Source organism: Ammospiza nelsoni, chromosome 11 (assembly GCF_027579445.1).
Source record: "Ammospiza nelsoni isolate bAmmNel1 chromosome 11, bAmmNel1.pri, whole genome shotgun sequence".
In the NCBI taxonomy this organism is placed as follows: domain Eukaryota; kingdom Metazoa; phylum Chordata; class Aves; order Passeriformes; family Passerellidae; genus Ammospiza; species Ammospiza nelsoni.
The window spans coordinates 12,625,533-12,652,400 of record NC_080643.1 but is presented as its reverse complement, the minus strand read 5'-3'; the positions used below and the strand labels follow the sequence as shown (position 1 = coordinate 12,652,400).

Below are 26,868 nucleotides of genomic sequence, written 5' to 3'. Positions count from 1 at the left end.
TGTCTCCAGCAACTGCCAACACTGCAGAGTCCTTCTGTATATTTAAGGGGTCACCTTAAAAACACATATTACTATTGATATTTTGATAAAAAGCAATTGGCTTTAGAGCAAATAAGATTAATATTTTGAGTTGAGGCAGGAGAAATAAAAGGAAAGAGGTACTAATGAACCTAATTAAAAAGCTCAGCCTAGAATGGTTGTTAATCTGTGTAACCAACTTCAGGGAAGAAACGTTTGGTGTCGATAAAGCATTTCCTTAGTAAATTACTACTGGCTCCAGTGTAAGACATTTACAGTAAACACCAAAAGTCTGCAAGGCATCTGTTCTATTCACAGTGGAAGAAGGAACTTTGCTCCATTAATAACTTTAAAAATGTGCAATAACTAATTCATGATGGCAGTTCAAATCCTGTCAGCAGCCTTCGTTATTTGACCAAGCTGAGTTCAAAGATAGAGCAAAGTTTTAAAAAGCCCCTTGAAAGTTTAGAAGTACACTTTAAATTATTATAAAGATGTGTTGTTCTTCTTTTCTATTAAATACAAAAAAAGCTGTAACTTTAAACCATGAGCAACAACATTATTTTAAGAATACATGCAAGATAAGAGTTAAAATGTGTATATAAAATCCTATATGATCTCAGAATTTGTTTTAGTGAAATTGTATGTTGTATAGAGAGGACATGTGTAATATATGTGTATGTATATATAATAAAATACTTGCTGGAATTTTAACATTTGACTTCACTAGAGACTTAGTGGGACTTTGCCTTAGGCAAGTTTTTAATAGCAATAATAAAAAAATAGTTAATGGTACTTAGAGTAAATAATGTGTGGTCACTATGTTTAAAAAAAAGTAATACCAAACATCTGTGCTAGATTTCCACATGATAAAATCCCCATATTACCTACAGTTCTCCCAAAGTTATAGAGAAACAAATGTTTATTTAAAATTCTAGAAGAGACATGTGATAACCAATTTAAGAACTTCAGAGCAGGCATCTTGTGTTTTCTGACAAGAATGTATATTTAGTGATCTTTATGATATTTCATTCTGAACATGAAGAAAATCATAGTATGACGTTATGGCTTCAAGACAGATTTTCAATCACTAACAAACCAAGAACATCTTTTTCCTTAAATCTACTTGCAAAGACCACTATGTTCCCCACAGGATACATTAAGTTTCTTATCAAAGCAAAAACTTTTATTCTTGTTTTCTGAAAAAAAAAAAAAGTTCAGCTACCTTTGAAAAACACTAACAAAAATACTTGAGTGAATTTAGTTAGTTAAAGACTAACTAGGACTCAGTCTAACAGTGATGGAAAACCAAGTGCAATCTGGGCAGAAATCCTCAGAAAGCATGAAACAGCTCAACACTCTCTTAAGAGGCTCCATCTCCCAAAACTGCAGCAGCAACACGCGCTCACACTGTTTCTCAGAGCCACATTTGTTCTCTCTTCCTTTGTGAATCAGGACCTAAGGAAACCTTTGCTATAACTCTCTCCAAGCTGGGAATCCTGCTATCCCTGTGAAAGCTTATTGCCTAGATTTTAAATTCTTTGATAGAGGAAAGAAATCTAACCCCATTTTAACCCCATTTTTTAGACAACTTATTTCCCAAAATTTTAGTGAACCTTGCTGACATTGGCATTCTTTGCTATTCCTGTAAAAGAGCAGGATTCCAACTTCAGCTTTGTTCTCTTTCTCCTGCTCTATAATGCATCTCACATTTGCCACTGCTAAGGCTCTCAAACACAAAGCTTGAGTAAAACTGTCATCACAAGTTTGCTTTTGTGAAACAAAGTTTAAAAATGCATGGATTGCACACTGCAAAATGGTACAATCTCTGAGGGCCACCAAGTCAACACCTCAACAGTTAGCCTGTATCTCCTAAAAGAATATGAAAGCAAATGAAGGAAAAAAAAAAAAAAAGTTTTGTTTTCTGGAGTTATTTCTCTGCCTCTAGTACACCGGCCAATTCCATTACTCTCACCTGTACTTTCTGTAAGAAATACCATCTAAAGCCTGGAGAACTTCCAGATCTTTGAAGGCAGCTATAATTATCAAATTCTGCTGAGGCTACTCGGGAGGGTGGGTGGGGGAAGGGCAAGAAGCAATCAATGGCTTAAAACCAAGAAATTTCTGCATGATTCTTGGATAACCAGCCAATCAGAACAGTAGGATATTTATTTCTGATAATGTGCATTCTTGTGTCAAATTGCCAGAAAATTAATAATTGACAAGGTGGTAGAGTCTGACAGATAACAAGAAGTTATTTCTCTCTACCTAGTTAAGTGAAAAAGTTACCAGCTAGACAAAATCAGCTGTGGAGTAACAAAGAACATCTCCTTTACAATTCAATTCCTTGTAGGATCCGTGCTCAGGAGATGCAGGTCAAGGAGAGAGAACTGACATTCATTTGAGATACAGGTGTGTTCAAGAGGCTGTCCTTATTTCCCAATGTTTCAGGACCACTTGCTTCAGTTTCTCTCACAACATGGTAGTTTAATTCTCTGGTTTAGTCAAAACATCATCCACCAGGGATTATTAATAGCTTTCTACACCAGCATGTTGAATTATCTAAAAGATGAACAAAATTAATGAAAATAACAAATTCCAGCTTTGCACTGTTTTAAAGCACTAAGAAATGAACAGAATAAGAGAGAAAATTATGGTTGCGTTAGGGGAAAACATGGTCAAAAGCTCAACATGTAAGACTGGATCTTCTTCTAGCTAGGTTGGTACACAGATTTCATGAACTGAAAAATTCAGATCGAAAGTAATTTTTAATTAAACTCCAACAGCAAAGGGCTTCTGAGAAGTCCATCTCTACATTTACATTTTAATGTAATGTTGAGGCTGTATAAAATCAGCTGTCTTCAGTTAATTTGCACCATGTTAACTTTTTTCTACAGACAGCACTCTTTCTGCTGGAAACTACAGCAGAATCATTGTAAAGGTAAACTGACACAAACAAACCCTATTTGTTGAATAACTTCATATGATGCTACACAGAATTTTATCATCCCTGTTTCACAGAATCACCAAGTCATTAAGGTTGGAAAAGGCATCCAAGACCATCAAGTCTAAAGTCTTTGAAAAGCTCCACCTTGTCAATCAGACCAGGGCACTGAGTGTCAAACCCAGTCATTTCTTGAACACCTTCAGGGATGGGGACCCCATCACTTCCCCAAGTTGTCCATTCCAGCATTTAACAACCCTTTCCATGAAGGCATCCCTGAATCTCCCTAAATCTCCCCTGGTACAGACAATTTCAAGTGCAGCAGCAGCAGAAATAAAATAGCAAAACTAATTAAAGACAAAAAACAGCCATCCAGGATTTCATCAAACAGAACGTTACACATGACCTCATACTAGTTTCTCAGAAATACATTCAACACTTGAGCTATACTCCAACCTGTAAAAATAAAGAAAGCAGAATATTTTAGATTATGTTTTAAAATGACAGATATTTTGTTAAGGGTATAGAAAGATTAACACAATTTGAGTGAATTCTAAATAATTCATGAACGAAAGTCATTAAGAATGTATCCAAGTTCTAGCTTAGTTTTAAAGCATTCTCAGGAGGAAAAACAAATGTTCAGTAACTCTGCCAGGTGATTTACACAGTTAGGATGAAAACCTACAAACACCAGTTACAGAAAAAAAATATTAATCCACTGGGGAGGCTGCTGCAGAAGACTCAACCTAGTAACCTCTGTTTTATCATACTGAGAACCTGTATTGTGCAGGATGAAGACTAAAAGCAGAGACAGAAATTCAAATGAGCGCTGCAGAACAAGGATTTAGCAAGTTACACATAAAGATCAAAGGTTGATCTATTTGGAATTTTAACAAATATGTAATACTTTTAAACTATACATAATGTCTGACGTTACTTCAAAGCATGCAGACAACTTTCCATAACAAGAAAGCAAAAGAAAAAATTTGAACCTCAGTACATTTTCCAAGAAACAGAACAATAAAATCCAGAGTACTGGATAAACAAACAGGCACCTACTAAAACATTTTGTTTCTAAAGAGCTCCTACAGCCTACACATCATACTTCCAAGCTCCCTACAACTTCAAATATGCATAAACTTAAAAATAAATAAAAATAAAACCTATAAATACTATGTGCAATAGAAAGAGAGCTGGAAAGAGAGACTGCACCCAAAGTCTTGAATTCTTATAAAAACAATGAAATTGTGAGCCAAAATGTCCAAAACATCAGACAGTTCCTGCCAATCTGGCTGGGACAGATTCCAAGCAACAAATGCAGTAAAATTTTAAACCTTGATCACTTACCAAGGTATATCAGCATGTCATTAGCAGTAAATCCCATTCTACACTTGCAGAACTCCAGACAAAAGACAGCCTTTATATTCGCATATATTCCCTCAGTTTACTGAGGGAGAAACAACACTTTTCCCTGCCACTGAGAACAACTGGGAGGAACATCAAATTAATTCAATATAAATACAGGAGAAACATGCACAGTCTGTAGGTAGCCCTAATATCTCCTCTCAGCATGTCTTGGACTAATCAGTAATCTGGATGCCAATTGGCTTTACTTGGAATCTTACATTTCATCTTGTTTTCAAGCTCAATTTAGTTCTACTTCTCACTGTCCTTGATAATCGTTCCCATTAGAAACTTTCTTCAAATTTCCTCATGTCCCATAAATAGCCAAATTGGGGCTCACAAACTTAATTGACACTGATACAACAGATGAAAAAAAAAAATCACACAATTACCCATCTTTGAAAACAGAGTGTATGCAGACCTAAATCCAGAAACTTGTCTGCTAGTTTATAGAACTTACTCCACAACCCTTCCTCATCACATATTCAGTATCATTAGCTCCTTATGCAATTCCTTTCAGGATCTATTATTGCATTACACCAGTTTCAATTAAAATTCTGCCTGTGAAAAGATTCAGGATCCAATCTTCACAAGAAAGCTTTACTGAAGCCTATCATGACATTTTCCACTTTCTAAGTTTCAAATTGGCAGCAGAAACTACTGAGTCCTCAATATATTCTAGGTTAGAGAGGAACATAAGCTAAATATAAAATAATTTATCCACAGCAAAGAAAATATTTTGCCAATCATCTCTAGATGTAAATAGACTGTTCTTAATCTCAAGCTTAATTCTTAAGCTCTTGCACTAATTTCATTTGTGTTTTGAGCCATCAGGCAAACTGGTGTTGGCAGCGACCACACTGCTGCTGAGTTTCTCAGTGAACAGACATGTTTCTCCTGACTTCCCTTGCTGTGTATTGTTATCCACAACCTCCCTGCAAATTTCCACCCTCCTGAGCAAGGTCTTTGTGAGGAAGACTGGCCTGCCTTGTTTGCCTGACAGTCACATGAGAACACTGCTGGCATCTAAAGGGGCAGATGGGCTTGACACCAGGCCAGATTTTCTTTCAATTGTACTAATCCAATCATCCCAAATCCAGTCCCAAAAATGCATTTACAAGTCATGTAGGCAGCTGGTGCAGGTGGGCTTGGGATCAAATTTAGGTTTTCTCAAAGTAGAGCACAGTCAGCAGCACAGTGTTTTTATGTGACAGTACAGTGTATTTATGTAAAAAGTTGGAGTTTCCCCCCACATGAAAATACATTAGAAATACACATAGGCAGAAGCCTTTATTTGTATGGAAGGAAAATTATTTTAAAATAACACTCTTTTCAAACACTAGAGACATAAAAATCCAACACAAAAGTAGCATGCACTCATGACTCCTTAGAGCAGAAGCAGGTGTCACTTCCCTTTTCAGTAGTCTAGTCTTCACTTGCCAGATATCACTTCATCAAAATGAAAGGATAAAGAAATTTTGCAAAGCAACATTTCAGAAACAATAAGCCCAAATATACCTACTTCCCTTCCATACTTTCTTATTTTTGCTTTCAAATATCATACAGTCCTGCTGAGTACTTATTACAGATGTAAAACAAATGCCTGCTATCCTTTTCATCCAAAAATTAGAGCACAAAAAGAAAACACTTAACTATTCTAGTTACATTTCTGAAACTGCAACAAGTTCCACGACTATTTTTAACAAAAATATGTACTTTAAATAAATAAATGAGTTTTGAATTACCTCTCTAAGATGCATGTTTTCCTTCTCCTTTTGATCTAAAATCACTTCTAAATGATTAACCTGAGATTCAGCCTCTGCCATCCTTCGAGTTCTTTCATTGTCATCTTCCATTCCTTTAGAAGGCAAACCTTTACTTTGCAACATCTCTAGAAGCTTTTTTATTGATTCATCTCTGGCATTTAGTGTTTGCTTTTGTGTTTCAATCCTAAGCTCCATTTCTTCTAGAGTTTTTCTCAACAGGAAGAGCTCTTTAGCTTGTCTATCATGCTCTGCCTGAAGTCTTCGAAAATTCTCCTCCGTGAGCTCAATGGTAAAATGCTCAGCCCCTCGGTTCCCACTTTCTTGCTGGAGAAGATGGTTAAGGTCTCTCTGGGTTCTAAGCTCATCTTGAAGTGCCTGGATTGTCATTTGCAGATGCTGCAATAAAGAAGACAAAAGAGAAAAAATTAGCTTAGGATCTGATTGTAGAATTGGTATTTGATTCAAGTTATGTTGTATGCTGTTACAAAAAGTCATTAGAATTAGTAATGGAAGTATACCAAATGATCTTATAAAATATCAAATGCAGGTGACAATATTTGTAATGATATCTTTCAAGTACTTCTAGAAAGAAAAAAGAAGACAACATACACAGACACAAAATAATGTCAACTACAGATAATAGCAACAAATGCAAACACTAGGCAGTGACACATTCATTAGAACAATCAATGTGTACCTACAAAGCTCAAAGACTCAGTAGTCCATGTTTTCTAAATTACCTCATAGACTAAAGATAAATCTGCTCTTCATGGTGCTCAACAGTACTGCTGTTCATAAAGTCAATCAAAGCCCTCACTACAATTAAAGGGGACTTTGGGGAAGGACTGAGTTGGGGCTGGTTGGTTTCATTTTTCATTTTGGAAGCTAAAGCTATGAAAATTTTAGTAAACAGGATTACTGCATCTCTAAAAAGCAAACAAAAAAAACCACAATAAGCAATACTGAATTTTGAAAAATTTACTGCAAGTAGCGGACAAACCTTTGTTCTTCTGGCATCCAAAAACTGAACAGCATGGTAAACAAAAAAATGAAGCAAAATCAACATAAATAAAGGTCAGATGCAAGCAAAGGAGATTCAACAGAAATAACTGAATTCAACAAAAAGTATCTTCAACAGAAAAAAATAATTTTATTGAGTTATACAGAAAGGCAACAACACATTCACAGTACACAAACATATAAACTTATAGACAGACTTCACTCAGTAGAGGTAACAAAGAAAAGCATATATGAAATAATCAGTCCCATGATAAATTACAACATTCCTATTGGACATTGCTGTTCTTTTACACTTTTAGGTTTTTCAGAACACTGACTTGTCCTAAAATATTTATACTACATCTGAGTACAGGGATCTGTCTCTGTTCCAGAGGTGCGTCTTGCACTCCCTTACTCAACGCAGATCAAACTCAAAATGGATTTTTCCCATGTTAGGGTTGGAGTACAGATAATTAGCCTAAATTGCTATGGCTTATGATGTTCATTTCAGATTATATCCTCATCTGAATTTGTTTTTCTTCTTATTTTTTCCCTCTACTCATTGCCTATACAACATACTGAGCTTTTGGAAATATGAATTCCTGAACAGGCTCACAGTCTGTGCTTTAATTGAAGGAATTCGGGGACTTAAATGCATGTCATCAGACCTTTTAGGTTTAATTGATGTTCTGCAACTCCACATTCTAAAAAACAAAACAACAGAAACCACACCAAATAAAACCCAAAACAGCAACAACACAGACACCAAACTAACAACAAAACATTTCATTTGATACTACCTTCACGTTTTGCACAAGTGCATGTAAATCTGTCGTGTTCTAGCAATGATTTAAACTAAATGAAAAATTCTACACCTTGAGAAACCAACCTTTTGAAATCACCTTACGAAATCAACCTTTTGAAATAATGTCTTTTATCAGTCATTTCAAATTAAAAAGAAGTATTGCCAGTGGTAGAATTCAGTAAGACACTTTGAATCTCTTCTGTCATTAAATAAGCACTACTTCAATGTATGTCCAGATCTTAATTCTCTTAGTATCTGCATCTTACTGGGCACACACATGTAAGCCACTCATTTACAGCCCTGCTTTTATTTAATGGCAACTCTTATCTTTTCTTAATCTCGCCATCTTTTTAATTAGATATAATAAGCTTAAAAACTCCAGTAAACTTTAAAATCCTTTAGATGTAGAAACTTCCTCACTTTGAATCTACTAATGTGCCCACTGTTTGTGACCCTGAGACTGACTACACCTTCTGCTTCCAAAATTATTTCACTGTCCTACTTCTCATACCTGACCAAGAACCGTTTTTGTACTACCATGATACAATTAAGCAACAGCAATATTCAGTAACTACCAGCACCCCAGAAATAGTCAAAATTATTTCCCTGATCTGAATAATGATTTAAGATACATCCTCTAATGTTAAATCAGACAGTAGTTATTACATCATGCTACATTCTATTTACAAATGAATGTTTTTCCAAAGTCAAGTAGTTCCTATATATCAAATGTCAGTATGTCTATAGAAATCTAGCTGAGCAAAAGAAAACTAATTCTAAAATACCATGTTCTAACCCACAAATGAAAGTAAACCTGACATACACACATTCCTAACACACAAACCTTCTGAACGTAAGCTCTAAAAAGCAACAATTGTTGGATCAACACAAAAATAATTAGAAATCAGAATTCAAACAACAATTCTGGTTAAAATAAATGAGACAAGTTCCTTTTCTGCCCCCAGCAGCCTGTGCATGCTCTCCTTAGGCTCCACCCAACCCCACGTTTGTCACTAAGCATGACAGCAATTCTGGCTGCTTCTCTGTAATTATCTTAAACCTAACAGCCTCAACTGTGGCAGACTACTGCTACTTTGACATAAAAGAATCCATTTTTGTACACTTTCAAGACTTAGAACATGGTGGACCAGATTTAGACTTCTGCTGGCACAGATTTTTCTAGCTGCAGCTTGCTAAGGAAAGGAAAGAACAAATGGTGTGAGGGTGGAAAAAAATTGTATAATTAACTGCAGGGGAAGGAATGTAGGAGTGCTGTGAATATCTGTCACATGGTTGTCATTACAGACATAGAACTGTACAGGATTTAAAAAAAAAATGTAAGATCTATCACATTTTTAAAATTTCTATTAAAAATGGACCAGTTGACCAGAAATATTTCCATGCCCATTTCTTGACAACATATAAATAGTTCTCTCAGAACTTTTTCAATCCTTCTTTACAGCCCATCTCCAAGAAGCAATCCATGGAACTGTGAATTGCCCCATAAACTGAAACAAAACTATAAAAGGAAGATTAACTAATGGGTCTTCCCAGACTTCAATTCATGTTCTACACAAGGAAGTTCCTCTAGTCTATGCCAACTAACTACACCCAAAAGATTTGCCTGCTGAGAACTCTACTGCCTCAGAGTGCCTTGGGCCATATAAACACTTCCAGAGCATCCTAAAGCCACAGATGTGGCAGAGGGGAATGAATTCACAAGGAAAATTGCTGATTTTAAATTGCTGGTCCACCTACAGAAGCACACAGCTTCTCGTACTTTGCACCATCATAGGGCCACCAAAAGCAAAGAAAAAGTTCAAGAACCCAGTCCACAGGATTTTAGCTCCCAATTCTCCTGTTGCTTTCCCACCTCAGTTAACAGAGAATTGGCAGGGCTGAATCAGCTGACACAGTCTAGTCTCCTGGCAGTGGCAAATATAAAATTATACCAAAGACTATGCAAAAAAAATCATCCTGTGTAATTGTATGCTATAGAAAGCGACAGCTATACCTGAAGAATACACCTCAACAAATACAACAGCAAATTATCCTGTCAACCATACCCTCATTCTCTAAAATCAAGCTTCCTTATTTATTCCATAATCTATTACTGTTCGATTTTAATTCTCCACAGTATGAGGTTATATCATCGAGAGGAAACAGACTACTGAAAGCTTTCTTATGAACTGCATCTAAATCAATTTGTATGTTAAATTTAGTTGTGCTACTGAAATAAGTACGAGAATTACACCTGCAAATATTTGTAACTAAGTATTGTTAAAGAAAAACATGCAAATCCTAATTTTCTTCTTTAAAGAAAAAAGAAAAGGAATTGGAGACATTTTCTTCATTACCATAAATTAAGAAATTAATTCTCTCATGCATTTCCTGATCTGCCTATTACAATTCATAAATCTGGTATCCAAAAAAACCCCACTGAAAATCCGTTGACTAGAATTTTGCCTGAGTAAGACAGGACTGACAGAAAGAGTTGGAAGAAGAAGACAGATCTAATTTGGGAGGAATAGCAAGAGATTCTGACCACACACGATGAATCTTCAGCATTAAAATTTCTGAGCATGAGATGTGAGAGAGCTTTTGCATAACACTGTTTGCTGATAGAACCACACATTTGAAAAGAGAGAATTCTTGTCTGACTTTCCTTACTTTTTCTTTCTTTATGCCTTTAAATTTAGTGTCTTGTCAAATTCTATAAAGCTTACCCTTACAAGCGTGCTTTGCAAGTTTGGTAAGGAATCTTGTCACGTACACTTAAATCTGCATTTCTTGACACAGATGTGGTGGGCTGAGCTTGGCTGGAGGCCAGGACTCCACCAAGCCACCCAATCACTCCCCTCCTCAGCAGGACAGGGGGCAGGAGGGGAAGAAGATGAAACAAACCTCATGGGTCAAGGTAAAGGCAGTTTAATAAAACAAAAGCAAAGGCCATGCACAGAAGCAAAGGAAAACACAAGATTCACTCTCCATGTCCCATGAGCAGCCCGTACCCAGGCACTTCCTGGCCAGTAGGGCTTCAGTACAATTGCTGCAGAGAACAAGCACTAATAAAGAACACCCCCTCCTCCCTCCATCAGCTTCTTGTTCAAAGCTTTCCTCCTTTTCCTCCTCCATTAATAATCAAGTGCCCAACAAGCTGCTCTATCACTCCCCTAAGCTTGCCCCTCATCCTGGGCTTCACAAGTCAAATAAGGAATCTGGTCATACACATTTACATCTCCTTTTTTTTTTTTTTTTCCATGGAATAGAGCTCAGTGCCCTGTGACAAATGCAGGTCTTAAGTCACACACAATCCTGCTTCTAAAGTAAATACTCTCATTACGTGCATTTTGTTTTAATTTCTTGGCCCACTCTGATCATCACTAAACCTAATTTGTCCCCAGGCCCCAAACCAGCAGTGAGGAATGCTGATCCTATGGCATTCTACCACTGTTTAAAAAAACCCCAAATAATTATGTAGCCCCTAGAGTTTTCTGAGAGCAAAAACTGCCCTCCATTACATCAGAAATCTATTCTGGAATCTGACAGGGCAGTGCTGACATATTTAATCTGAAGTATCAGACTTGACTACTATTCAGTCAGCTTCTCCAGGTCATCTCACATAAGTAGTTTGGCAAAAAAAAACAAGTATTGCCTAAAGACTTGAGTTCACTGAACAAAAATGCATCCCCATACAGGCTAAAAAGCTTTAGTACTGCAAATTCAGAGCAGCTTTGCACCTATTTTTTAAGAAACAACCTGTAAATTTATATCCTTCCTAATTCCCTTTTTTGCTGTGGGCTGAGAGAGGTTGATGAGCCACATCTTGTAGCATGTAATCACACGAACCAGAAGGTCAAGAGGAAGAGACTTTTAGAAATGTAACAAGTCAAACAGACTTGAGAGGAATAATCTGCAAAGATACATGCTGGAGAGGGAAAAAAAATCAGTTTTTTAGTTATTAAAAAGAGGTTTAATTAAAACCTTTGTCATCAGAATCATAGCAAAATGCAGGGGTTTGTATTTAGGTGATCCTTACCGTGACAACTTTTAGGCAGTCCAATTATGCTGCTATGACAACACTGGCCTACTTTCTTTCACCCCTTCCTTTTGGAGAAATACTGCTAGTAGTGCCAGAGTCACTAAACAGTATATTAGTTAACTGAAAAATCATCAGTAATAAGTATTTTGACCAATATGAACACAAGTGGAAGAATCTGTTTGCAGATTACTTCTTACAACTTACAGGGGGAAAATAAAAAACACTTTTTTACAAGGCCTGGAAATCAACGTCAGTTTAAGAAAAGCAGATTATTATTTGTTTCCCAGTAGTTCTATCTGCAACGTTAACTACACAGCTAAGAACAATGCATGGTTTAGAAGTTCTGGATACTTAAAAATAAATCTTAGGCATTCATGTTTTAAAACTATTTTCAACAGAAAAAGTAACTATATACTGTGAGAAATCCTCCATCCCCACACGAACTCCAGCTCCTCTGAAACTCTTTTATTGCCTGCATAAAAAGTTTCTCCTTTTTTCAGGATTGAAGCACTTAAGGTTCCCCAAGGAAGCTTTTAAACCATTGGGGATGATAAACCTTTACCCTCCCCACACAAAATGTCCCTCATGGCCTTGGCTCTACAGAATACAAATCACAAGTATTGATTATGACTGCCCATTGTTTACCCAAGATAAGCAGAATTCCTGTTCTACAGCTAATCCCAGGAGTAACTGCAATCACTGAACAGAAACATGGCCTGAGTTTCCCATCACCAGAGCTCACGTCTAGCAAAGCGAGAAAACACTCAAGGCCTTGTCCAAACAGAAAAGAAAACACCACTCTCCCATTGATCTCAGCCACAAACCCCACTGGTAACAAATAGATACAAGAAGAAAAGAAAAAGAAAAAGCAAAGGAGCACATCATTCCCAGCTCTCTATTTCCCATGAAATAGACTTCCAGTTATCTTCTCTGCCTTTTATCTAGAGGAACAGTAAGGTTACAATTCTGCTGACGCACTGTCTGGTACTTTCTGGAAGCCTTTGTTTTTGAGATTGCCTTCTCTGCTGTTAAAGCCTTCCTGTGAAGAAAGATTTAACACAATAAATATACCCCTAAAGTAATAATCACAAGCTTTCAGAAGGTAACAGTACATTATCAAGGGTTTTCAATGTGTTCTATTTAGACAAGATATTTGCCGACACACACAAAACTCTCAAAACATTGTGGAAATAATTCTTAAAACTGAATAAGTGTTGTTCACTAGCAAAACATTGCATGTGTAATTATTACAGACTGAAATTTTGTTTCTGTTTCATAAAAAAAAAACTAATTGAAGGAATTAAAAAAAAATTTCTCCCTGATCTCCAAGTTCAAGTCTCCTCCACACACAAACCAGATTTTTTTTTTCCCAGCATAAAGATGTTCAATGTCAAGCTTTTTATTAAATAGTATTATATTCCTCTTTTATTATAATTTGAGGGATTTTGTGTATTCAATGCCCGGTACAGAAACAACCATATCCAGATTAAGTCAGCAAGTCACAAACAGTAACTAAAAACTGGTAAAATATTATTTGTCTCAGCCTCACCAAGCTACAGGGTTTTAGTTCATTTTCACTCCATAAAATCGGTTACATATTTGTTATCAACACAGGAACTGACTAATCAAATGTTGGGAGAAGCTAAGAGCATGTTTTTGTTTTGGGGATATTTTCAGGGTATTTTAAGAAAAAAAAAAAAATGCAGAGCTCCCCTGAAAGTGAAATCATGTATGTCCCCAGTGGACCAGCAACAGACTGAGCACTGCCCTGACAGATTCCAGAAGAGATTCCTGATGTATTGGAAAGCAATTTTTGCCCTCAGAAAACTCTAGGGACTACACAATTATTTGGGGTTTTTTTACACAGTGGTAGAATGCCATAGGATCAGCATTCCTCACTGCTGGTTGGAGTCTGAGGAGAAATTTGGTTTAGTGATGATCAGAGTGGGCCAAGAAATTAAAACAAAATGCACGTAATGAGAGTATTTACTTTAGAAGCAGGATTGTGTGTGACTTAAGATATGCATTTGTCACAGGGAACTGAGCTCTATTCCTGCTTCCATGGTCATGTACAACTGAAATGCACCTGCCCAAAAACCTGGGAATATTTGCCTTCTTACTTTCATATCCATGGGATTATGTTCTTTATCACCAGTTAAGTGTGAACCATCATGCAAACTGCAGTTAATGAAGAACAGAAAGTTAAGAATTTGTTGTTTCTACTTGCCAGCTTTAAAAAAAGCCCTGATAACCAACAAAAATATTTGGCAAGTACTTTCTTTCTTTTTGGACAGTAGAATGTATTGTGTAGCCTGCTGATTCAGTCAAAAAAATAGCATAGCAAAAATCTTGGATGCTAAACAGGCCTATTACTTTCTTATTTCACAAGAACTGAGGTCGGCGTACATTAAAGGAATTTTTTTTCAGGCACCAAGTCAAGAAATTGCTTACAAAAGGAGAGCATTGAGAGCAAACAAGGTCACATTTCAAACACTGAAAAACTTGTGGTATTTGATCTTCAGACCCTCCCTTTATCTGCTTAAACTTTTGCTACAGAGTTTCTGCTTCTGGCAGAGAACTCACTATTACCTTGGAAAAAAAATGAATAAAATGAATCCTTTTCCCAGATTAAAAAAAAAAAAACTGGGCTCTATTTTCCTATTTTCTAGTCTGCCTCTAATGAAACATCCCACTCCTTTCATTAAAGAAATAAAATTTGAGGAAGGAGATTTTTGAGGACAAAGTGCAGGTTCTGCTGAAGCTACCAAAGAGAAATGTAAATAAAGGAAAACTGTAGAGGTGTCCAAATAGTGTTTCCAATTATAAAATCATTACAGAACAGAAATGGTTCCTACAGTCAGTAAACAGCAAGCCACAAAACACTGAGTGATGTTAGAAAATGAAAACAAGTATTCACATAATATGCACTATGTGCTTGTTTCTCAGAGGACTTGAGTACCTGGCACACTGTAAAAGTTCACATTTTATATGTCATATCTAAGAAGCAATACAGGGAACCCCAACAGACAGAGAGCCTGTCAGTCTGTCCAGTGGAGATTTTGGTGATTATTTTACACTATATTGAGAGACACAAAAGAGCAAAGTTAGAAGACCAGACAAAACCTCAGCACTGTATTGCAAACCTTGATGTTTAATTCACATGTGAACTGGGGGCTTGAAGATACAGGAAGTCTCCATTGAAAGAACAAGCAAATGCAAAGCATCACTGAAAGTTGTGGGAATGGGACATTTTAATATTTGTGCTGACCTTCCTACCCTTGCCACCTTTCCATTTTGTAACTTTCCAAGTATGTATTTTTAAATGCAGCCACTAGAAAAATCATATGAATACAAATTATTTACATGACAATTTCAAGCACGGCTTTTAGTAAGCCAGAAATGCAAGTTCCAATTTCAACCTCCCCCTGGTCTATTTTAATCAGCAAAACACATAAAAGAGCACTCTTCAGCTTTCAATTCTTTTTCACTACTAGGAATAGTACTGTGAGTTGATTAACCATAATACATAATCATTTCCCATTGAAACAATCTGAAAAGGAGCCTTAGAACTATGTGTTCTGATACAGCCAAAGGAAAATAAAAAAAAAAAAAATCAATATAGGGATTTCAGTGGCTCCACTCAAAACAGAGTTGTTAGATCCAACAGTGACAAATGATGCATCACAAAGCAGGGATGACCATCTGGGAAGACATTTCATCCTGGTTTACTGAAGAAATGCAGATATGCAGGAGAGAAATCATCGGGACTCAAGAAGATCCCTGCAGCTAACATATTTACGCTTTCAAAAGTCGGGAGAACTTTGGTTTCGCAGTGGGCTTTGTTAAATCTGGATTTATTCTTAACAGATCTCATAGGAGTCTCTTCACGGCCTAAAGGAATCCAGGACAAGCCCATAAAACATCTGCAGCTCCGGAGCGCTCCCACAAGGTGGCACTAAATCCCCAGCCGCAGAAAATCCTGACGGAGCGCAGAAACGCAAGGGCAAAAACCCACGGCCATGCACATAGCGTAGAAAAATAGAGTACGGCCACGTTCATAGCATAAATAAGATTATCTATGGATTAGAAATCGCAGGATAGAAAAATAGAAATAACAGCCTAAAGCAGATATTTTAGAAGAGATTGTAATTTTCCCCTCATAATTCAACAGCTGAAGTGGAGGGCACACAGACACATATACCACATGTGTGTATAAATTAAAAAAAAAAAAATATATATATATACACACTCAGTGTATACATTGACTTACAGTCAGCACTTCAGAAGAGATCAAATTGAACTCCTTATTCAACTCTTGGCTCTTTGTTCCAAGTTCTGGTACAGAACCAATATTTCTGATGTAGCTCTGATTTCCCTGCCCTGGTGACACCCCACAGGTTGGGCAGTGCTGACTCCCAGCGCTCTGGGCACTGCAAGCACCAACAGTCAGATACAACCTTGTACTCAATATTCCATTTTCAACTACTTGAATTTTTTATCCCTCACCCTTTCCTTGCATGTTGGTGCAGTCTTTTCACCCCAGATGCATTGCATAACCTTAATTACTGAAATAGTAGTGTACCCATATGCTGGGCTAATTTTTAGCGGTGCTCAAATTCCTGAAGTGTCCAGAAGCCTTCAGGGGGCTCTTTGTTGCCAACTTCAATTAAATAAACAGGTACTGGGTCATTTCAGGCCAAATGCCTTCCACAATTCATGCCTTCCATGAATTTTAAATTGTTAGCACTATCTACTTTTCCTCCAACAGTTTATTGGGGTTTTTTCCTCATTTTTCACACTGTTTTGAGTAAGCATGCTTGTAAGAACATTTAATTTTACAGGTATTAAGAAAGAAAGATAGGGATTATTAAATCTCTGCAACTGCTTTTCAACCAAATGCAAAAGAAAACAATTTTTAAGGTAAGAACAGATAAAGCAATTTGATGATCAGCTCTGTGCTCCAAGCATTAGATTCACACAAAAAACAATGCTAAGTTCCACAAGCACACCACTACTATTGATTTTCTCTCCACCACCCACCTTAGGGATAAGACACCATAAGATCCAGGGGTGGGTAAGGGATTTTAGAGCCACCTTGAAGTACAAAATGTTTATTTAATAGTAACTGCCAGGGGGTTTTTTCCTGCACATCACATGCTTACACATCTGTTAGCTATATAATGTAAACTCATTGCAACTTAAGTACAGATTTGTGACCAGAATGAATATCCCCTTCAACATATCCTGCCTTAATCCCCAGTTTTTGCACTGTATGACCAGAGAGGATTTGTTCTATTCTGTATAAAAGGAAGTGAGAGTATAGAATCAATACTCCATGCATCCTGCTCAGCTTCTGTCAATAATGGAACAGAATATATGGGCTCTTTTCTTTGTAAAAAGTTATATCATGCTCTATCTTTCTACTTTTCCACTCATGCTCAGGTGCATCTTCTATTTGACTTAAAAAACTCCATGATCCTTTATTATGCTTACTTTGTGCTGTTGCAAAGTTTCACAAGTTTTGCTGTTTCTGCTGTACAGGTGCTCAAAGACTGCACTGAATCATTTAGTGAGACAGGTGCTCCTAGAGGTGTTTCTCAAGGAAAGCATTTCAGTGTTTTCTCAGTTCTGTTTCACCACACTGATTCTAATTTGTATCCTGACTTTCATGAAAGCCTTAACATTAACTAGCAAACTCATAATCACACACTGCTGCATTTAAAGGCAGACTACCTAGGGTCAGTACGCTGCACTTGATTCATGTTCTTATCCCACCTAATTATTGTACAATAAATAATTCTATTGGTGGACACCGTTCAGATTCCACCCTAGAATTTTAGGAGAGTTCTAGCAAAAAGCACACTTCTTACAGCATAAGCTGCCTAAATAATGATCTGGTAAACTGAAGAACAACAATAAAAAGTTAGATAATCAAAGGTAAAGAAATTTCTATGTAAAGGTTATGGGATAAACATTTGTATATAAGAGCTAAGGGAAACAAAGCATCATTGCATTCCTGCTCTGGCCACTATTTGTTGATCCTTAAGAGCAAAGCTGTTGGAAAATACAAGTGCTCCCCCTCCAAACCTGAGAGTCTATATGGCAATGAGAGCAGTACCACTGAAGGATGAGTGTGACAAGCAATATGATTGTAATTGTTACTTTGTTTTCCCACATTTCAAACTACTCTTCATAATGCCTTCTCTCAGCCCAGCTATTAATGTCACCAGTGCTCAGTATTTTTGCATCAAATCCAGAAGAGCTGATTCCAACCCCTCCACCTGAGATTCTTCCTCTAACAAACAAGAGAATCATCACTCTACAAGGTGTTATTTTCACACCACATTGTTAGAAACACTGTATTCCACTTTTTTGAACACTTTTATGCACACTAATTGCACAGAAAAATTAATATTGATGATATTTCAAACAACTGCACTGCTTCCAGAGGTAATAAAATATTGAATTATAGTTCTCTAATTCAGGGCCATCTAAGCACTAAGAATTGGAAGAGATCCTGCTCTGAAATACTCTAATGCTGTACAGATGAGATCATTTGTAGCAGCAAAGGATTAGTTGCAGGGGAATTGCTCGCTACTATTTCACATGCTGCAGCTCCCACAATTTCCAGTTTGCCTTCTCACTCAATCAAAAAAAAATGCATTTACATCACCTCTGAAGTAAATAGTACTGCAAGATGCTCCTACAGGTGTAAAATCTGTCCCAGAATTCTCAAGATCAAACCTGTATGCTACTCAGCAAATGAGAAAGCCCCATGCAAAGGAAGTTCCATACAGAATACAATCCACCATAAATGAGAACTTGTATCAGCTATTATAAATTAATTTAGAAGCCTGCATCTTAAGCTACTAAATGCAATTATACTTATGAAGAAAACTGCATTCATTTTTTCAACTGAAAAGGGGGGGAAATCAGATTTTATTCTGTATTGTCTAACATCTCTACAGTCAAATCTATTAGCCCAAGAAGCCAAGCTTGTGTATAACCCTACATTCAAAATATGTCAAACAGAAGAGTCTGTTAATGAAACATTAGCATCACTCCAATCAAGAGACATTTTATGAGAGATGCACAGAGAAATTAGCATTAAACACAACACTCTAGTGCTCCAGAGCAGACATTCTTACTTACAGCCTGTAGATCAATTTGCTGGTGAGATAAGTGGATTGATGATCACAGGATAATTTACTTACTTCAAATTTACTCTACAGGGGGAAGATATAGTTGCTAACAACAACAGGAAGCTACCCCAGGCACATTTATTAAAAATTATTTCTACACAAGAAGAACAATAATTAAAGCCTTTTCTCTAAGGAATGATGCCACACTCAGTGGTGTGGAACTGTCACCAATGAGGCAGAGGTACAAAAAGCATAGCAGCCTGACTGGGTTCAAAGACACTGAGGACAAGAGGACTAGACATCAAAAAGTGTGATCATGGAGTTCATGAAAGAGATTAGAAATCCTAGAAATGAGAATACAATGGAACTTCAAAGGAATTACACTACATTTTATCCCTAACAAGAACACTTGCCAGAATGGTGGCAGTAAAAACTGCATTAAAGGCTTTATTTTTATCTTATGATCATTTTTTGTATTTCATACAAAGATGTTACACGATGAGAGAAGCAAACAGGTGGTCAATGGAACACTCACCTTTTGTCAAGTCAAACCATTATCTCAGACAACACAGGACATGAATTCTACAACTTTTTTCCTTCTCTTCCTGCTTTAATTCCTCTATATTATCACTTATTCTATTAAAAAAAAAAAACCCAAAGATGAAAAGAAAGCCTACAGCATTAGAACTGCAATTGTGCTCACAAACAGGACATACTGATCTCACTGATGTTTGCAAGAGTGAATCAGCCTTAGCTCAAAGACCTATTTCATACTTTTTATTTAATATAACTTTACTCTTAATTCAGAATTCAGGTGAATAATGAACCACTTGCTATCACTTCTAACAAAAAACGCAGCACATTCAGTCTGTTCAAGCCATGTCAAAGGTACTCTCTGGGGCTTTTTTACCTCTCCCAGCTTTTACTGAAATAACCCTGATCAGCTCCATGATTCATCTGTTACTTTGACCCTCTCTTTCATATTCTCAGTTGTATTGGAAGCACAAGTTCAGTCCCAGATATTGAATTTTATCTATTAAGAGAAAGAAGTCTAGGCCACTTGTACTCTGAAACTTGGAGCACAAAAGCTTTTATAGGAAAGTGTACCTTAAAATAGCACTCTGCCATTTTTACTGCCAAAAACCTTAGTAAAACATATTATACTTTTTAGAGAGGATTACAGGTTTTTTTTTACTTTGATACACAGAGCCTGTAGAAATCCTGAGTGTTATCCATATTCAATAAGAATCAAGTATCTGGATATGATAATGTGAGTAACCATTCCATTTTCCTCCTTTCATCATAAATATTTAATCGACAAACCAAAATCTAACATATCTCAAGCACTTTTTTAAATTATTGATTACTTTAAAAGATAAAGGCTGTCCATTCCAAACCCCACATTTTTGACTTGTATGCACATCTATATATAAAAATCTTGTTAGTTGCAGTAAAATGTAAACATGTATTGGGATTAGCCCTATTCCTTTTCATCTCTCAGTTCACCAGATCACAGAAGCTGCCAACATGTTACAGAGTAAGCAGTGCTGATTCCTCGTGCTTGCATGGAGAGAACTTGCTGTTCCTCAGGTATTTTCAGACAAAACTGGAGGGAGATACCCACATATCCACTGGTCAAAAAATTCCCCCTGGAAAGGATAACAGGACATGCTGCAATCACTGTAGGGCTCTGCTGGTTCTCTTCTGTTTCAAAGGAAAAATAACCCTCAAGGCAAAGTGCTTGGAGGGGCCTATCTAGCTTGCAATGCTTTGCTATCTATGAGTTTAAACTGCTTTACTTCTTTAGGTGTTTCCCCTCTTTATTTCTTTTTTTATTTTTATCTCACTTTCACCCTTCCAATGCTCTCCCAGGGGAATGAGTGTGTGGGGCTCAGGTGCCAGCTGGGCTTAAACCACAAGCAAGATAATTGCCAATTAAATAAAATAATCAACGCATATTTCTAAGTAACTGTTCTGTGATGATTCTGTATTGTGTTTAGCAAAAAATAGTATTAAAAAGGGAGCAAATATAAATTAAATTTGTATTGTCCCAAACTTCAATTACTCAGTAGCAATTTTCTTGGTTTAAGAGGTGTGCTTCCTTTTCTTCCAGTGCCACAGGAGGCTTAACCAAGCTGGACCATAAAAAACAAATTCCAGGAATGATGAAATGCAAAATATCATGACCTCCTTGGAGAGTAATACTGTTTACCTGCCAAGTGAAAAGCTTTCAGCCAGCTGGATCATTTATTTTTAACTGTCACTAAATAGAAGGGAAAATGGCTCCAGGCACTTCAGAAAACAAAGGAAATTAAACATTTAATTGCCTTTGTAATCAAATAGACTTACATTATTACTTTTTCTGTAGAATCTTTTATCAACTCTTCCCCTAATAATATCTAGAATGGAAATGCTAGAGTCTTTGTAAGTTCAGAGCAAAGAGTTCAGAAATTTCTTCCTTGGGTAACCTGACAAGACCCCAAGGACCCAGTGTAAGACCTCTCTTCAGTTAAATGTGCTAAGCCTAACCAAGAATTTCAGAATAAATGCTAATAATCAAGCACCTCTACTCAGACTTATTGTGCAACTTCGTTTGTATACTCTTCTATACTAAATCCTCTTTTCAAAGTTTCTTCAAAATGAAACTGTGCTGGAAGTTAACCCAACAACAAAAGATTGATAACTACATACCTACCTACAAAAGAAAGTATGCTCATAGTTTCTCTTGTATTAAATTCAATTGTATGAGACAAAATACCAGCAGGCTGTTATTACTGATGTACAGATACATGTTTCTGTCCTGCAGCCTGATTCAATGCAAGCATCTGATAAAACCATTCAATAAATAAATCTATGCACTGCAGACAGTTATAAATAATACCCAAATGTAGCATACTTCCACTAGCCAGAATTCAAATTTCATTTCAGCAAAAATAACGCAAGTATTTGCTATAGCTTCAGCTAATTAGACTTCTCAGTATGTTGATGGTTTTCCTGGCTCTTACTCTGAAAGCAGTAAAATCAAAATTTTCATGACGTACAAAAGAAACATTGAAATGTGCTTACTTAAAAGTTACAGAAAAAGGAAGGACTTTTAGATTTTTGATTTTAAACTTTACCTTTTGGACAGTCTTCATCCCTCTGAACTCAGAGTTATTTTCTTAATTCAAAATTACATGGTAAAATGGAGCCATTTCTAGTGCTTCATATCTGGTGCCTTGGATTTTGAGAGCTTTCCAAACTAAATGGCACCCACTTAAAGGAAGTTTTGTCTATAAAGGTCAGACTAGTCCTGATCAGATGGTAAACCTCAACACTTCTGTTGACCCTAATAAAATGTTGCCTTTACTAAACACAAATGCATCGTCTCCTAAAATATCCTGTAATGAATCTATGTGGAGTTTTGATATTATGCCTGTATTTGATAGAATTTCATCTATCCTGTTGGGAGATCAACATTCTACAGTGTTTGAACAGCTTTTGTGAAGTGAGGTACCACAACCTGCCTGTGAACAAGAGCGTCTGCTCTAGGTTTGCCCACAATTAATTCAGGCGGGCATGGCTCCAGATGGAGGTGCCCTTCTGGCACTTCTCCCCCTGATTTGGAGACAGATTCCCTGGGTGAGAGAACCAGGATGAAAGAATGTCTGGAACACAGAGTGATGTATTTGCCTGGATGATGTCACTGTCATTGATGATGTCATTATTTATGATGTGAGCACCCTGCTGTTATTAAGGGAGGGGTTTGGACTACAAAGCAGGTCCACACAGGTAATTCATCTTTTAAACCTCCAGGGAGAGGTAGAGCATGAATGCAGTTCAAACACAAGCTGAGTGCTGTATTTTATAGAAAAAACTGTAATTGAATTATTTAGTCAATGTCTTACAAATTAAAAAAAAAGGAAAAAAGTGGAAAAAAAGGGAAAAACACCCCAAACCTTCCTAGATGATGGGTCTCAGTTGCTAATCTAGCATTTAACAGTTTAAATAACTGGAACAACCGAAATACCAGTAACCTGAGATGAACTAGGAAAGCATAGGCCAACTCATTAGGTGATAACAGGAACTAGCACACAGGAGAAACCATCACAAAGTTTTACCCCTGGCTACAAAACAATTAAGTCTCCCAATACTTGATCAAAGAGCACAAGAGCCTACAAAATAAATCAAGGATCAAAGCAGAAGTCTCAGCTGTTCTCAAAAACTGGTCCAGATGCAATATAAGAAATAAAATCATTATTATAAAGCTTGGGGTTTTGTATTTTCTATTTTATTGTGTCAATCAGCACAGCAGCTACACCATGGAATGTGTGCATGCCTAAAAAAAGCACATAAAATGGAAATCTTTTAAGCACATCAAAATTGAGACCTCTTTAGATAACAAATTAAGGACCTCTTGGTACTCCTAAGGGGATAGCTCCTAAGGGGTTTTCTATAATGGCCTCATTTTTACCCATTAAAACATACATATCAAAAACCAGCATTTTAGTCTATTCAATGCAGAGCCTTTAACTCCACTCTTTGGTAAATGCTCTTAACAAAAGAGATGAGCTCCCTTTTACTTGCTTTCTATTAAATTATCTCTGACCTAAAGGTACTACAGAACACCTACAATAATATTATAATGCAAACTTCATATGTTCAAAAATCTAAAGTTGAATCCTTGCTTTTAGCATAGAATCAACTTATACAGAAAAATTGTATTGAAAACACCACAAAGAACACAGATCATTGATGGGTATCAAGTTTTGCCCATGTGAATAAGGTTTTGTGCCCTTATTCAAACACAAGATTTCACAGAATTTAACTTAGTTATACAGGAAATTCCTAGAGCTATAATGGTACCAATCCTACTAGCCCTTATAACTGGTACTTGGCACATATTTCAGATTATTTCTATCTCATTTCAGAGGGAAGTTCTCTTCAAGTTAAACACTGAAAGAACTTGAATATCACTCTGCACATTGGGATATTCACCTGCAGCTACAATATGAACAGTAAATGAAGCTCTTTCAATATTATTTCAATAGAAATTACAGAAGTGCAATATCTTGCATATATTGAAGGCACATATTGAACAAGTTATTTTACTGATGCATAAAAATAATATGGGTGCTTCACAAATTACTGTGACACAGATCATAAAATTAAGACAGAACAAGATAAATCATTCTGCTGATGACATAATTTAACATGTTTCTAATCTACTATTTCAATATATTTACAATTTCTAATACACAGAGGGCTAAACTCTATGGAATAACTCAAAACTAAAATCTCTTTTCTGTGGGGCTGTAGAAGGAAAGCTGTGGACATTTCCTTGCTTTTACAGGTGGAAAATGTCCTGAAGGTTTCACAAAAGATTCTTCTTTTCAGACAAACTCAGACACCTTAGAAATTGCCACAGAAATCCACAGTGCCTTCATTTCTCACCAGCGGATCAGTTTGCAATAATTAGCAAACCACTATTTTTTTCTTTTTTTTTTTTTTTTGTTCCAGGTAGGAGGTGACAAAACACCAATAAATATATGTTGTAATTCAAGTAATTTCTACATGTAAACCTTAAAAGTAACATTCACATCCATTTTCTACCCTTTGCTATGGTAAAATAATTGGAGGCTGCCAGAAACAGCAGGGAAATCTCAGCACATCTGTCCACTTTCCAGTACATAAAGCCAGATAGGCCTTCTAAACCCCCTTATATCCCCAAGAACACCCAGGGAAGGTATTAGTGTGGGATACATGTATATTTGATAAATTCTTCACCTACAAGTCTGCTCCCTCTTGCAAAAATAACTATACCAGCTTTTGAAGGCATTTGAGGCCCATTTCAGTTCTTCCCAATTGCCAAAAAAGAAGCACACAGGAAAAAAGCACAAAAAAAACCCACTGTTAATTATTATAATACAGTGAACTATGCTAAAGGCAGTTCCTCTGAATGAATCAAATATAAATTTGGGGGTTTCCCCAACCCTTGAAAAAATAAATCAAATTCACTTTTTTTTAGTGTACACTTATTCTTGCATGCCTCATGGTTTTATTATAGAAAACAAGTGCACAGTAACATATGGTACATCTGTTTCATATTTTGTCTTTCTGCTGTCGTGCTGTTTCTCTCAATATTCAGTAACACACACTTCTGTTGGCTCATAATAATTATTTTTAAGCTGCATATGAAACACAGCCCACCTCTACTGTCACTCCAGGGACATGATATTCCTCCCTCCTTCCCTCCTCCTACAAATGCAGAGTGGAATATAAAGATAGCAGAACCAAAACTAAGACAAGAGAAATCAGGAGTCCTTACCAAACACTTGACATTCCTTCACTTCCAGGAGTTTGGTTTTGCAAACACTCCTACACTGTAATTCACAGAGGAAGTGGTGGCAATGGAAAGGAGATGGTACCAGCAGAAATAATAGTTAAAACTCACTTAAGCAAACCCTAATACTCCCTCAGATCTGTACAAAGACATATTCTCCAAGTGAATAGGCAACCCCAGGCACAACAGCCATGTGGAAACATCTGTGAGGCAAAAAGCAGGACAAGAGCTGGGAGAGAGCACTGAGAAAAGAATGGTGAGGAACTGAAACCATTGGAACGTGGCATGAGCCAGCAAAAGGAACAAGGGGGAAAAGAGAGGATGAAAAGAGGTATTATGTGTAGGGTGAGCTGTTAGATTGAAGCTGAGAAATAATAAACCTGGCAGCAAAGAATGCATAATCTGTAGAAAAATTGGACCCAGAGAGGGGCAATGAAAGCACAACAGGGAAGGTGAGATGCAAATAGTCAAGATAACTTAAAGCACAACATCATGGAGAGAATTTTTTACACATGCATACACATAGAACAGCCTATGTCTCAAAAAAGAGAAGATATGGGGAAAATATACAGAGAAAGCAGAAGTAGCAATCTTTTGTGAATCTGATATTGGAAGTTGATGGTGCTGGCATTGCATTAAAAACGCAGCAATAAATATAACCCAAAAAAATATCTTAATTTGTCCAAAATTTGCCTCCAGTCTGTCCAAAAAAATCTAAATACTTCTTCACATCTGTCTATTCCTATGGGCTCTAAGTCACACTTCACAATGGGATACTGATTGGCAAACCTGAATGCCACTTTGTTAAACAAATAAACATGCAATAAAAATAATACAGCACTGTTGCTGAAATGCCAACTTTAATTGCAGGACTTCAAGCCTCCCCATTTCTTTGGGAAGCAGATGGTAATTTTGCTGGAAAGCAAAGGACTGGAGGTAGTTGCATTTGGCACATTGAAAACTGGCACCAGAATTTGAAAAGGTTCCATTTCAATTTTGTCACAGGGAAAGATGAATCTATGAATTGGGTCATAAACAGTGAAGTAGAAGCTAAAGGAGATTTTAACTCTCCAGTCACTTCACCATTAAATAGTCTGAATAGTTTCCTCTTATTACACACTTTACAGTATGCTGTAAATACCATAAATTAATAAATTATTCCAGCTCTAACCTGAGGGCCTCTTACTGTTTTTCTTCCATATTCTTTGTGCATAACCACCAAAATAACTGCACCTTAATAAAAAGTTGACATGTGTATATTGTTAAAAAAGCAAATTATTCTCATCAAGAAAGGTGTTTCAGGCACATGTTGAGCAAACACAGCCTTATTAACTGGAGGAAAAGGGTTTTTAGACATTCATTGATCCAACTGATAACACTGACATGAGATCATCTATCATATTTCATAAGAACATATGGCTTGCAG

At 36.7% G+C, this 26,868-nt stretch overlaps 1 protein-coding gene across 1 annotated transcript in view; it reads right to left on the bottom strand.

Moving 5' to 3' along the window:
• The window catches only part of ERC2 (ELKS/RAB6-interacting/CAST family member 2), a 353,494-nt gene that overhangs the window by 291,466 nt on the left and 35,160 nt on the right, over positions 1 to 26,868 (bottom strand). Inside the window, exons 4-5 of the mRNA XM_059480170.1 lie at positions 7,133 to 7,156; positions 6,112 to 6,528 (exon numbers count right to left, since the gene is read on the bottom strand). Of these exons, the coding sequence (XP_059336153.1) occupies positions 6,112 to 6,528; positions 7,133 to 7,156 (441 nt within the window). The remainder of the gene's footprint in view (positions 1 to 6,111; positions 6,529 to 7,132; positions 7,157 to 26,868) is intronic.